At 40.0% G+C, this 15020-nt stretch overlaps 1 protein-coding gene across 1 annotated transcript in view; it reads right to left on the bottom strand.

The window, feature by feature from the left end:
• Positions 1-15020, bottom strand: part of LOC135561674 (neuronal acetylcholine receptor subunit alpha-9-I) — a 49509-nt gene that overhangs the window by 18127 nt on the left and 16362 nt on the right. The window contains exons 4-5 of the mRNA XM_065003407.1: positions 4532-4712; positions 916-1132 (exon numbers count right to left, since the gene is read on the bottom strand). Coding sequence (XP_064859479.1) covers positions 916-1132; positions 4532-4712 — 398 coding nt within the window. The remainder of the gene's footprint in view (positions 1-915; positions 1133-4531; positions 4713-15020) is intronic.

Here is a 15020-nt window from a genome sequence, read left to right as displayed (position 1 = left end):
GCAGGGCAGCAGCAGATTGAAGATGTAGAAAGAGAGACCGTCTCTTCAGGTGGAGGGTGTAGGTGATACCAGTACCTAGGAAGGAGATGAGGAAGCAGGGCAGCAGCAGATTGAAGATGTAGAAGAGAGACCGTCTCTTCAGGTGGAGGGTGTAGGTGATACCAGTACCTAGGAAGGAGATGAGGAAGCAGGGCAGCAGCAGATTGAAGATGTAGAAAGAGAGACCGTCTCTTCAGGTGGAGGGTGTAGGTGATACCAGTACCTAGGAAGGAGATGAGGAAGCAGGGCAGCAGCAGATTGAAGATGTAGAAGAGAGACCGTCTCTTCAGGTGGAGGGTGTAGGTGAAACCAGTACCTAGGAAGGAGATGAGGAAGCAGGGCAGCAGCAGATTGAAGATGTAGAAGAGAGACCGTCTCTTCAGGTGGAGGGTGTAGGTGATACCAGTACCTAGGAAGGAGATGAGGAAGCAGGGCAGCAGCAGATTGAAGATGTAGAAGAGAGACCGTCTCTTCAGGTGGAGGGTGTAGGTGAAACCAGTACCTAGGAAGGAGATGAGGAAGCAGGGCAGCAGCAGATTGAAGATGTAGAAATAGAGACCGTCTCTTCAGGTGGAGGGTGCAGGTGATACCAGTACCTAGGAAGGAGATGAGGAAGCAGGGCAGCAGCAGATTGAAGATGTAGAAAGAGAGACCGTCTCTTCAGGTGGAGGGTGTAGGTGATACCAGTACCTAGGAAGGAGATGAGGAAGCAGGGCAGCAGCAGATTGAAGATGTAGAAGAGAGACCGTCTCTTCAGGTGGAGGGTGTAGGTGATACCAGTACCTAGGAAGGAGATGAGGAAGCAGGGCAGCAGCAGATTGAAGATGTAGAAGAGAGACCGTCTCTTCAGGTGGAGGGTGTAGGTGATACCAGTACCTAGGAAGGAGATGAGGAAGCAGGGCAGCAGCAGATTGAAGATGTAGAAGAGAGACCGTCTCTTCAGGTGGAGGGTGTAGGTGATGTCAGGATACGGGTCTGAGCAGCAGCCGTACATGATGACGTTCCGGACCGCCGGCATTCCGTGACACTCCCACTCCACGTTCTCCACAAAGTCCGACAGGTCCCCACTGTCCATCCCCATGGCAATGTCCACCTGGAGACACAGTATACACACTTATAGTATACACACTGTCCATCCCCGTGGTAACGTCCACCTGGAGACACAGTATACACACTAACAGTATACACACACACACACAGTATACACACACACACACACACAGTATACACACACACACACACAGTATACACACACAGTATACACACACACACACAGTATACACACACACACACACAGTATACACACACACACACACAGTATACACACACAGTATACACACACACACACACACACAGTATACACACACACACACACAGTATACACACACACACACAGTATACACACACAGTATACACACACAGTATACACACACACACAGTATACACACACAGTATACACACACAGTATACACACACACACAGTATACACACACAGTATACACACACACAGTATACACACACACACACAGTATACACACACAGTATACACACACAGTATACACACACACACACACAGTATACACACACAGTATACACACACAGTATACACACACACACACAGTATACACACACAGTATACACACACAGTATACAGACACACACACAGTATACACACACAGTATACACACACACACAGTATACACACACAGTATACACACACAGTATACACACACAGTATACACACACACACACAGTATACACACACACACACAGTATACACACAGCGTAGCTAATGTCTGTTCAAATCAAATAGTATTCGTCACATACACATATTTAGTTGTTATTGCGGAAGTAGTGAAATGCAGTAATATCTAACTAAATGCTTGTGTTTCTAACTCCAACAGTGCAGTAATATCTAACTAAATGCTTGTGCTCCAACAGTACAGTAATATCTAACTAAATGCTTGTGTTCCAACAGTACAGTAATATCTAACTAAATGCTTGTGTTCCAACAGTACAGTAATATCTAACTAAATGCTTGTGTTCCAACAGTACAGTAATATCTAACTAAATGCTTGTGTTCCAACAGTACAGTAATATCTAACTAAATGCTTGTGTTCCAACAGTACAGTAATATCTAACTAAATGCTTGTGTTCCAACAGTGCAGTAATATCTAACTAAATGCTTGTGTTCCTAGCTCCAACAGTGCAGTAATATCTAACTAAATGCTTGTGTTCCAACAGTACAGTAGTATCTAACTAAATGCTTGTGTTCCAACAGTACAGTAATATCTAACTAAATGCTTGTGTTCCTAGCTCCAACAGTACAGTAATATCTAACTAAATGCTTGTGTTCCAACAGTACAGTAATATCTAACTAAATGCTTGTGTTCCAACAGTACAGTAATATCTAACTAAATGCTTGTGTTCCAACAGTACAGTAATATCTAACTAAATGCTTGTGTTCCAACAGTACAGTAATATCTATCTATACAATAGATAGAAGCTGTTTTTCTGTCTCTTGTTCTCAGCTTTGATGCACCAATGTCTTTTCCTGTGTTGCCAATGTCTGCTCCTGTGTTGCCAATGTCTGTTCCTGTATTGCCAATGTCTCTTCCTGTGTTGCCAATGTCTCTTCCTGTGTTGCCAATGTCTCTTCCTGTGTTGCCAATGTCTCTTCCTGTGTTGCCAATGTCTGTTCCTGCGTTGCCAATGTCTGTTCCTGCGTTGCCAATGTCTCTTCCTGTGTTGCCACTGCATTGCCAATGTCTCTTCCTACGTTGCCAATGTCTCTTCCTGTGTTGCCAATGTCTGTTCCTGCGTTGCCAATGTCTCTTCCTACGTTGCCAATGTCTCTTCCTGTGTTGCCAATGTCTCTTCCTGTTCCTGCGTTGCACATGTCTGTTCCTGTTCCTGCGTTGCCAATGTCTGTTCCTGCGTTGCCAATGTCTCTTCCTGCGTTGCCAATGTCTGTTCCTGTTCCTGCGTTGCCAATGTCTGTTCCTGTATTGCCAATGTCTGCTCCTGTGTTGCCAATGTCTCTTCCTGTATTGCCAATGTCTGCTCCTGTGTTGCCAATGTCTCTTCCTGTTCCTGCGTTGCCAATGTCTGTTCCTGCGTTGCCAATGACTGTTCCTGCGTTGCCAATGTCTGTTCCTGCGTTGCCAATGTCTCTTCCTGCGTTGCCAATGTCTCTTCCTGTTCCTGCGTTGCCAATGTCTGTTCTTGTTCCTGTGTTGCCAATGTCTGTTCCTGTGTTGCCAATGTCTGCTCCTGTGTTGCCAATGTCTCTTCCTGTGTTGCCAATGTCTCTTCCTGTGTTGCCAATGTCTGTTCCTGTGTTGCCAATGTCTCTTCCTGTATTGCCAATGTCTGTTCCTGTGTTGCCAATGTCTGTTCCTGTGTTGCCAATGTCTGTTCCTGTGTTGCCAATGTCTGTTCCTGTTCCTGCGTTGCCAATGTCTGTTCCTGTGTTGCCGATGTCTCTTCCTGTGTTGCCAATGTCTGTTCCTGTGTTGCCAATGTCTGTTCCTGTGTTGCCAATGTCTGTTCCTGTTCCTGCGTTGCCAATGTCTGTTCCTGCGTTGCCGATGTCTCTTCCTGTGTTGCCAATGTCTGTTCCTGTGTTGCCAATGTCTGTTCCTGTGTTGCCAATGTCTGTTCCTGTTCCTGCGTTGCCAATGTCTGTTCCTGCATTGCCAATGTCTCTTCCTGTGTTGCCAATGTCTGTTCCTGCGTTGCCAATGTCTGTTCCTGGGTTGCCAATGTCTCTTCCGGTTCCTGCGTTGCCCATGTCTGTTCCTGTTCCTGCGTTGCCCATGTCTGTTCCTGTTCCTGCGTTGCCAATGTCTGTTCCTGCGTTGCCAATGTCTCTTCCTGCGTTGCCAATGTCTCTTCCTGTTCCTGCGTTGCCAATGTCTGTTCCTGCGTTGCCAATGTCTCTTCCTGCGTTGCAATGTCTCTTCCTGCATTGCCAATGTCTGTTCCTGTTCCTGCGTTGCCAATGTCTGTTCCTGTATTGCCAATGTCTGCTCCTGTGTTGCCAATGTCTCTTCCTGTATTGCCAATGTCTGCTCCTGTGTTGCCAATGTCTCTTCCTGTATTGCCAATGTCTGCTCCTGTGTTGCCAATGTCTGTTCCTGTGTTGCCAATGTCTCTTCCTGTATTGCCAATGTCTCTTCCTGTGTTGCCAATGTCTCTTCCTGCGTTGCCAATGTCTGTTCCTGTGTTGCCAATGTCTGTTCCTGTGTTGCCAATGTCTCTTCCTGTATTGCCAATGTCTCTTCCTGTGTTGCCAATGTCTCTTCCTGTGTTGCCAATGTCTCTTCCTGTGTTGCCAATGTCTTTTCCGGCCACAATTATTCCGTTTTTAAGAAACTTGTCTGTCTGTCTGTCTGTCTGTCTGTCTGTCTGTCTGTCTGTCTGTCTGTCTGTCTGTCTGTCTGTCTGTCTGTCTGTCTGTCTGTCTGTCTGTCTATCCGTCTGTGTGTACCTGGTTGCCGTTGTATGTCCAGGACCCAAACGTGAGGTTACACCACTGCCAGTCGAAGGGAAAGTAGGAGACGTCCACAACACAGGAGCTCTTGGTGATGGCCGGCATGTCCCAGGTTATCTCTCCATTGTAACGTAACACCACGTTGGTGTCTGCTGGACCAGATGCTTCCTCATCAGCCCTACACACAGAGACAGAGACACACAGAGACACAGAGACGCACGGAGACACACAGAGACAGAGACACACAGAGACGCACGGAGACACACAGACACAGAGACACACATACACAAAGAGACACACAGACACAGAGACACACAGACACAGAGACAAACGGACACACAGAGACCCAGAGACACAGAGACAAACAGACACACAGAGACACACAGACACACCCAGTATAAATATACACATAGAGAGGTATATAGAGACAGAGAGAGGTATATAGAGAGGTATATAGAGACACAGAGAGGTATATAGAGAGGTATATAGAGAGGTATATAGAGACACAGAGAGGTATATAGAGACACAGATAGGTATATAGAGAGGTATATAGAGACACAGAGAGGCATATAGAGAGGTATATAGAGAGGTACATAGAGACACAGAGAGGTATATAGAGAGGTATATAGAGTGGTATATAGAGAGGTATATAGAGAGGTATATATAGAGGTATATAGAGAGGTAAATAGAGAGGTATATAGAGAGGTATATAGAGACACAGAGAGGTATATAGAGAGGTATATAGAGACACAGAGAGGTATATAGAGAGGTATATAGAGACACAGAGAGGTATATAGAGAGGTATACAGAGAGGTACATAGAGAGGTATATAGAGGGGTATATAGAGACACAGAGAAGTATATAGAGACACAGAGAGGTATATAGAGAGGTATATAGAGACACAGAGAGGCATATAGAGAGGTATATAGAGAGGTACATAGAGACACAGAGAGGTATATAGAGACACAGAGAGGTATATAGAGAGGTATATAGAGTGGTATATAGAGAGGTATATAGAGAGGTATATATAGAGGTATATAGAGAGGTAAATAGAGAGGTATATAGAGAGGTATATAGAGACACAGAGAGGTATATAGAGAGGTATATAGAGACACAGAGAGGTATATAGAGAGGTATATAGAGACACAGAGAGGTATATAGAGAGGTATACAGAGAGGTACATAGAGAGGTATATAGAGAGGTATATAGAGAGGTATATAGAGAGGTATATAGAGACACAGAGAGGTATAGAGAGAGGTATATAAGAGAGGTATATAGAGAGGTATATAGAGAGGTATACAGAGAGGTATATAGAGACACAGAGAGGTATATAGAGAGGTATATAGAGACACAGAGAGGTATATAGAGAGGTATATAGAGACACAGAGAGGTATATAGAGACACAGAGAGGTATATAGAGAGGTATAGAGAGAGGACACAGAGAGGAGGTATATAGAGAGGTATATAGAGACACAGAGAGGTATATAGAGACACAGAGAGGTATATAGAGAGGTATATAGAGACACAGAGAGGCATATAGAGAGGTATATAGAGAGGTACATAGAGACACAGAGAGGTATAGAGACACAGAGAGTATACAGAGAGGTATATAGAGAGGTATATAGAGAGGTATATAGAGAGGTATATAGAGAGGTATATAGAGAGGTATATAGAGAGGTAAAGGTAGAGAGGTATATAGAGAGGTATATAGAGACACAGAGAGGTATATAGAGAGGTATATAGAGAGGTATATAGAGACACAGAGAGGTATATAGTATAGAGGTATATAGAGACAGGTATATAGAGAGGTAGAGAGGTATATAGAGAGGTATATAGAGAGGTATATATAGAGAGGTATATAGAGACACAGAGAGGTATATAGAGACACAGAGAGGTATATATATAGAGAGGTATACAGAGAGGTATATAGAGACACAGAGGTATATAGACACAGAGAGGTATATAGAGACACAGAGAGGTATACAGAGAGGTATAGAGAGACACAGAGAGGTATATAGAGACACAGAGAGGTATATAGAGACACAGAGAGGTATATAGAGATAGAGACACAGAGAGGTATATAGAGAGGTATACAGAGAGGTATATAGAGAGGTATATAGAGAGGTATATAGAGACACAGAGAGGTATATAGAGACACAGAGAGGTATATAGAGACAGAGAGGTATATAGAGACACAGAGAGGTATAGAGACAGAGAGGTATATAGAGAGGTATATAGAGAGAGGTATATAGAGAGGTATATAGAGAGGTATATAGAGACACAGAGAGGTATATAGAGAGGTATATAGAGAGGTATATAGGAGAGGTATACAGAGAGTATATAGGTATATAGAGAGAGGTATATAGAGACACAGAGAGGTATATAGAGAGGTATATAGAGAGGTATAGAGAGGTATATACAGAGACACAGAGAGGTATATAGAGAGGTATATAGAGAGGTATATAGAGACACAGAGAGGTATATAGAGACACAGAGAGGTATATAGAGAGGTATATAGAGACACAGAGAGGTATATAGAGAGGTATATAGAGACACAGAGAGGTATATAGAGACAGAGAGGTATAGAGAGTATATAGAGAGGTATATAGAGACACAGAGAGGTACATAGAGACAGTATATAGAGAGAGGTATATAGAGACACAGAGAGGTATATAGAGACACAGAGAGGTATATAGAGACACAGAGAGGTATATAGAGACACAGAGAGGTATATAGAGAGGTATATAGAGACACAGAGAGGTATATAGAGACACAGAGAGGTATATAGAGAGGTATATAGAGAGGTATATAGAGAGGTATATAGAGAGGTATATAGAGACACAGAGAGGTATATAGAGACACAGAGAGGTATATAGAGACACAGAGAGGTATATAGAGACACAGAGAGGTATATAGAGACAGAGAGGTATATAGAGGTATATAGAGACACAGAGAGGTATATAGAGACACAGAGAGGTATATAGAGAGGTATATAGAGACACAGAGAGGTATATAGAGAGACATAGAGAGGTATATAGAGAGGTATATAGAGAGGTATATAGAGACACAGAGAGGTATATAGAGAGGTATATAGAGAGGTATATAGAGAGGTATATAGAGAGAGAGGTATATAGAGAGGTATATAGAGTATACAGAGAGGTATATAGAGACAGAGAGGTATATAGAGAGGTATATAGAGAGGTATATAGAGACACAGAGAGGTATATAGAGAGGTATATAGAGAGGTATATAGAGAGGTATATAGAGGTATATAGAGACACAGAGAGGTATAGACACAGAGAGGTATATAGAGAGGTATATAGAGACACAGAGAGGTATATAGAGACACAGAGGGTATATAGAGAGGTATACAGAGAGGTATATAGAGGTATATAGAGAGGTATATAGAGGTATATAGAGAGAGATATAGAGAGGTATATAGAGAGGTATATAGAGACACAGAGAGGTATATAGAGAGGTATATAGAGAGGTATATAGAGGTATATAGAGACACAGAGAGGTATATAGAGACACAGAGAGGTATATAGAGAGGTATATAGAGACACAGAGAGGTATATATATAGAGAGGTATATAGAGAGGTATACAGAGAGTATACAGAGAGGTATATAGAGAGGTATATAGAGACACAGAGAGGTATATAGAGACACAGAGAGGTATACAGAGAGGTATATAGAGAGGTATATACAGAGAGGTATATAGAGACACAGGTATATAGAGAGGTATATAGAGAGGTATACAGAGAGGTATAGAGAGGTATATAGAGACACAGAGAGGTATATAGATATAGAGAGGTATATAGAGACACAGAGAGGTATATAGAGAGGTATATAGAGAGGTATATAGAGAGGTATACAGAGAGGTATATAGAGACACAGAGAGGTATATAGAGACACAGAGAGGTATATAGAGAGGTATATAGAGAGGTATATAGAGAGGTATATAGAGGTATATAGAGAGGTATATAGAGAGTATATATAGAGAGGTATATAGAGGTATACAGAGAGGTATATAGAGAGGTATATAGGTATATAGAGAGGTATATAGAGAGGTATAGAGAGGAGGTATATAGAGAGTATATATATAGAGACACAGAGAGGTATATAGAGAGGTATATAGAGAGGTATAGAGAGGTATATAGAGAGGTATACAGAGAGGTATATAGAGAGGTATATAGAGAGGTATATAGAGACACAGAGGTATATAGAGAGGTATATAGAGAGGTACACAGAGAGGTATATAGAGAGGTATATAGAGAGGTATATAGAGACACAGAGAGGTATATAGAGTATACAGAGAGGTATATAGAGACACAGAGAGGTATATAGAGAGGTATATAGAGTATATACAGAGGTATATAGGTATATAGAGACACAGAGAGGTATATAGAGAGGTATATAGAGAGGTATATAGAGGTATATAGAGAGAGGTATATAGAGAGGTATATAGAGAGGTATATAGAGAGGTATACAGAGAGGTATATAGAGACACAGAGAGGTATATAGAGAGGTATATAGAGACATAGAGAGGTATATAGAGATACAGAGAGGTATATAGAGAGGTATATAGAGAGGTATATAGAGAGAGAGGTATATAGAGACACAGAGAGGTATATAGAGAGGTATAGAGAGGTATATATAGAGACACAGAGACACAGAGAGGTATATAGAGAGGTATATAGAGACACAGAGAGGTATAGAGAGGTATATAGAGACACAGAGAGGTATATAGAGTATACAGAGAGGTATATAGAGACACAGAGAGGTATATAGAGGTATAGAGAGGTATATAGAGACACAGAGAGGTATATAGAGAGGTATATAGAGAGGTATATAGAGAGGTATATAGAGGTATATAGAGAGGTATATAGAGACACAGGAGAGGTATATAGAGAGGTATACAGAGAGGTATATAGAGAGGTATATAGAGAGGTATATAGAGACACAGAGGTATAGAGAGGTATATAGAGAGGTATATAGAGGTATACAGAGAGAGGTATATAGAGACACAGAGAGGTATATAGAGACACAGAGAGGTATATAGAGAGGTATATAGAGACACAGAGAGGTATATAGAGAGGTATATAGAGAGGTATATAGAGAGGATATAGAGAGGTATATAGAGACAGAGAGAGAGGTATATAGAGACACAGAGAGGTATATAGAGAGGTATATAGAGAGGTATATAGAGACACAGAGAGGTATATAGAGTATATAGAGAGGTATATAGAGAGGTATACAGAGAGGTATATAGAGAGGTATATAGAGACACAGAGAGGTATATAGAGAGGTATATAGAGAGGTATATAGAGACACAGAGAGGTATATAGAGACACAGAGAGGTACAGAGAGAGATAGAGAGGTATATAGAGAGGTATATAGAGAGGTATATAGAGACACAGAGAGGTATATAGAGAGAGGTATATAGAGGTATATAGAGAGGTATATAGAGACAGAGAGGTATATAGAGAGGTATATAGAGAGGTATATAGAGAGGTATATAGAGGTATATACAGAGAGAGGTATACAGAGAGGTATATAGAGAGACACAGAGAGGTATATAGAGAGGTATATAGAGACACAGAGAGGTATATAGAGAGGTATATAGAGACACAGAGAGGTATATAGAGACACAGAGAGGTATATAGAGACACAGAGAGGTATATAGAGAGGTATATAGAGAGGTATATAGAGAGAGAGGTATATAGAGAGGTATATAGAGACACAGAGAGGTATATAGAGAGGTATATAGAGAGGTATATAGAGAGGTATATAGAGACACAGAGAGGTATATAGAGAGGTATAGAGAGTATATAGAGAGGTATATAGAGACACAGAGAGGTATATAGAGGTATATAGAGAGGTATATATATAGAGAGGTATATAGAGAGGTATATAGAGACACAGAGAGGTATATAGAGAGGTATATAGAGACACAGAGAGGTATATAGAGAGGTATATAGAGACACAGAGGTATATAGAGACACAGAGAGGTATATAGAGAGGTATAGAGAGGTATATAGAGACAGAGAGAGGAGAGGTATATAGAGATACAGAGAGGTATATAGAGACACAGAGAGGTATATAGAGAGGTATATAGAGAGGTACACAGAGAGGTATATAGAGAGGTATATAGAGAGGTATATAGAGAGGTATACACAGAGAGGTATATAGAGAGGTATATAGAGAGGTATATAGAGACACAGAGAGGTATATAGAGAGGAGGTATATAGAGAGTATATAGAGAGGTATATAGAGACACAGAGAGGTATATAGAGTATATAGAGAGGTATACAGAGAGGTATATAGAGAGGTATATATATAGAGAGAGGTATATAGAGACACAGAGAGGTATATAGAGAGGTATATAGAGATATAGAGAGGTATATATAGAGAGGTATATAGAGACACAGAGAGGTATATAGAGACACAGGATATAGAGGTATATAGAGAGGTATATAGAGAGAGGTATATAGAGGTATACAGAGGTATATAGAGACACAGAGAGGTATATAGAGACACAGAGAGGTATATAGAGAGGAGAGGTATATAGAGACACAGAGAGGTATATAGAGACACAGAGAGGTATATAGAGAGGTATATAGAGAGAGGTATATAGAGAGGTATATAGAGAGGTATATAGAGACACAGTATATAGAGAGGTATACAGAGAGGTATATAGAGACACAGAGAGGTATATAGAGAGGTATATAGAGACACAGAGAGGTATAGAGACACAGAGAGGTATAGAGAGAGGTATATAGAGACACAGAGAGGTATATAGAGAGGTATATAGAGACACAGAGAGGTATATAGAGAGGTATATAGAGAGGTATATAGAGACACAGAGAGGTATATAGAGAGGTATATAGAGGTATATAGAGAGGTATATAGAGACAGAGAGGTATATAGAGAGGTATATAGAGACACAGAGAGTATATAGAGAGGTATATAGAGAGGTATATAGAGACACAGAGAGGTATATAGAGAGGTATATAGAGAGGTATATAGAGAGGTAGAGGTATATAGAGACACAGAGAGGTATATAGAGAGGTATATAGAGAGGTATATAGAGAGGTATAGAGACACAGAGAGGTATATAGGTATAGAGACACAGAGAGGTATATATAGAGAGGTATATAGAGAGAGGTATATAGAGAGGTATACAGAGAGGTAGGTATAGAGATACAGAGGTATATAGAGACACAGAGAGGTATATAGAGAGGAGGTATATAGAGAGTATATAGAGAGGTATATAGAGACACAGAGGTATATAGAGAGGTATATAGAGAGGTATATAGAGACACAGAGAGGTATATAGAGACACAGAGAGGTAGAGAGGTATATAGAGACACAGAGAGGTATATAGAGAGGTATATAGAGAGGTATACAGAGAGGTATATAGAGACACAGAGAGGTACAGAGAGGACATAGAGAGGTATATAGAGAGGTATATAGAGACACAGAGAGGTATATATAGAGACACAGAGAGGTATATATAGAGGTATACAGAGAGGTATATAGAGACACAGAGAGGTATATAGAGACACAGAGAGGTATATAGAGACACAGAGAGGTATATAGAGAGGTATATAGAGAGATACAGAGAGGTATATAGAGAGGTATATAGAGAGGTATACAGAGAGGTATATAGAGACACAGAGAGGTATATAGAGACACAGAGATATAGAGACACAGAGAGGGTATATAGAGAGGTATATAGAGACACAGAGAGGTATATAGACACAGAGAGGTATATAGAGACACAGAGAGGTATATATAGAGAGGTATATAGAGAGGTATATAGAGAGGTATATAGAGACACAGAGAGGTATATAGAGAGGTATATAGAGAGGTATATAGAGAGGTATATAGAGAGGTATAGAGAGTATATAGAGAGGTATAGAGAGGTATATAGAGAGGTATATATATAGAGACACAGAGAGGTATATAGAGAGGTATATAGAGAGGTATATAGAGACACAGAGAGGTATAGAGAGAGGTATATAGAGGTATACAGAGGTATATAGAGAGGTATATAGAGACACAGAGAGGTATATAGAGAGGTATATAGAGAGGTATATAGAGACACAGAGAGGTATATAGTATAGAGAGGTATATAGAGAGGTATATAGAGACACAGAGAGGTATATAGAGAGGTATATAGAGACACAGAGAGGTATATAGAGACACAGAGAGGTATATAGAGACACAGAGAGGTATATAGAGAGGTATATAGAGACACAGAGAGGTATATAGAGACACAGAGAGTATATATAGAGGACACAGAGAGGTATATAGAGAGGAGAGGTACAGAGAGGTATATAGAGAGGTATATAGAGACACAGAGAGGTATATAGAGACACAGGTATATAGAGAGGAGAGGTATAGAGAGTATATAGAGAGGTATATAGAGAGGTATATAGAGAGGTATATAGAGAGGTATATAGAGTACACAGAGAGGTATATAGAGAGGTATACAGAGAGGTATATAGAGTATATAGAGATACAGAGGTATATAGAGAGGTATATACAGAGGTATATAGAGTATACACAGAGAGGTATATAGAGACACAGAGTATATAGAGACACAGTATATAGAGAGGTATATATAGAGGTATATAGAGACACAGAGAGGTATATATAGAGAGGTATATAGAGAGGTATATAGAGAGGTATATAGAGAGAGGTATATAGAGAGGTATATAGAGAGGTATATAGAGAGGTATATAGAGACACAGAGGTATATAGAGGTATACAGAGAGGTATATAGAGAGGTATAGAGAGAGGTATAGAGAGGTATATAGAGAGGTATATAGAGACATAGAGACACAGAGAGAGTATATAGAGAGGTATATAGAGACACAGAGAGGTATATAGAGAGGTATATAGAGAGGTATAGAGAGGTATATAGAGAGGGTATACACAGAGAGGTATATAGAGAGATATATAGAGAGTATATAGAGAGGTATATAGAGACAGGTATATAGAGGTATATAGAGAGGTATATAGAGAGGTATATAGAGTATACACAGAGAGGTATATAGAGACATAGAGAGGTATATAGAGAGGTATATACACAGAGAGGTATATAGAGACACAGAGAGGTATATAGAGACACAGAGAGGTATATAGAGAGGTATATAGAGAGAGGTATATAGAGAGGTATATAGAGACACAGAGAGGTATATAGAGAGGTATATAGAGACACAGAGAGGTATATAGAGACACAGAGAGGTATATAGAGAGGTATAGAGAGAGGTATATAGAGACAGAGAGGTATATAGAGAGGTATATAGAGAGGTATATAGAGAGGTATATAGAGACACAGAGAGGTATATAGAGAGGTATATAGAGAGGTATATAGAGAGGTATATAGAGAGGTATATAGAGACACAGAGAGGTATATAGAGAGGTATACAGAGAGGTATATAGAGAGGTATACAGAGAGGTATATAGAGAGGTATATAGAGAGACAGAGAGGTATATAGAGAGGTATATAGAGAGGTATATAGAGAGGTATATAGAGAGGTATATAGAGACACAGAGAGGTATATAGAGACACAGAGAGGTACAGAGAGACATAGAGAGGTATATAGAGAGGTATATAGAGAGGTATATAGAGACACAGAGAGGTATATAGAGAGGTATATAGAGAGGTATATAGAGAGGTATATAGAGAGGTATATAGAGACACAGAGAGGTATATAGAGAGGTATATAGAGACACAGAGAGGTATATAGAGACACAGAGAGGTATATAGAGAGGTATATAGAGAGGTATATAGAGAGGTATACAGAGAGGTATATAGAGAGGTATATAGAGAGGTATACAGAGACACAGAGAGGTATATAGAGAGGTATATAGAGACACAGAGAGGTATATAGAGAGGTATATAGAGAGGTATACAGAGGTATATAGAGGAGAGGTATATAGAGACACAGAGAGGTATATAGAGTATACACAGAGAGGTATATAGAGAGGTATATAGAGAGGTATATAGAGAGGTATATAGAGGTATATAGAGAGGTATATAGAGACACAGAGAGGTATATAGAGAGGTATATAGAGAGGTATATAGAGAGGAGAGAGGTATAGAGAGGTATATAGAGAGGTATATATAGAGAGGTATATAGAGAGGTATATAGAGACACAGAGAGGTATATAGAGAGGTATATAGAGAGGTATATAGAGAGGTATAGAGAGAGGGTATATAGAGAGGTATATAGAGAGGTATACAGAGAGGTATATAGTATATAGAGACACAGAGAGGTATATAGAGACACAGAGAGGTATATAGAGAGGTATATAGAGAGGTATATAGAGGTATACAGAGAGGTATATAGAGAGGTATATAGAGAGGTATATAGAGACACAGAGAGGTATATAGAGAGGTATATAGAGACACAGAGAGGTATATAGAGAGGTATATAGAGACACAGAGAGGTATATAGAGACACAGAGAGGT

Source organism: Oncorhynchus nerka, linkage group LG18 (genome assembly GCF_034236695.1).
Source record: "Oncorhynchus nerka isolate Pitt River linkage group LG18, Oner_Uvic_2.0, whole genome shotgun sequence".
Lineage (NCBI taxonomy): Eukaryota > Metazoa > Chordata > Actinopteri > Salmoniformes > Salmonidae > Oncorhynchus > Oncorhynchus nerka.
Note: the sequence above shows the minus strand (reverse complement) of the source record. Positions and strands in the feature narration are given on the sequence as shown.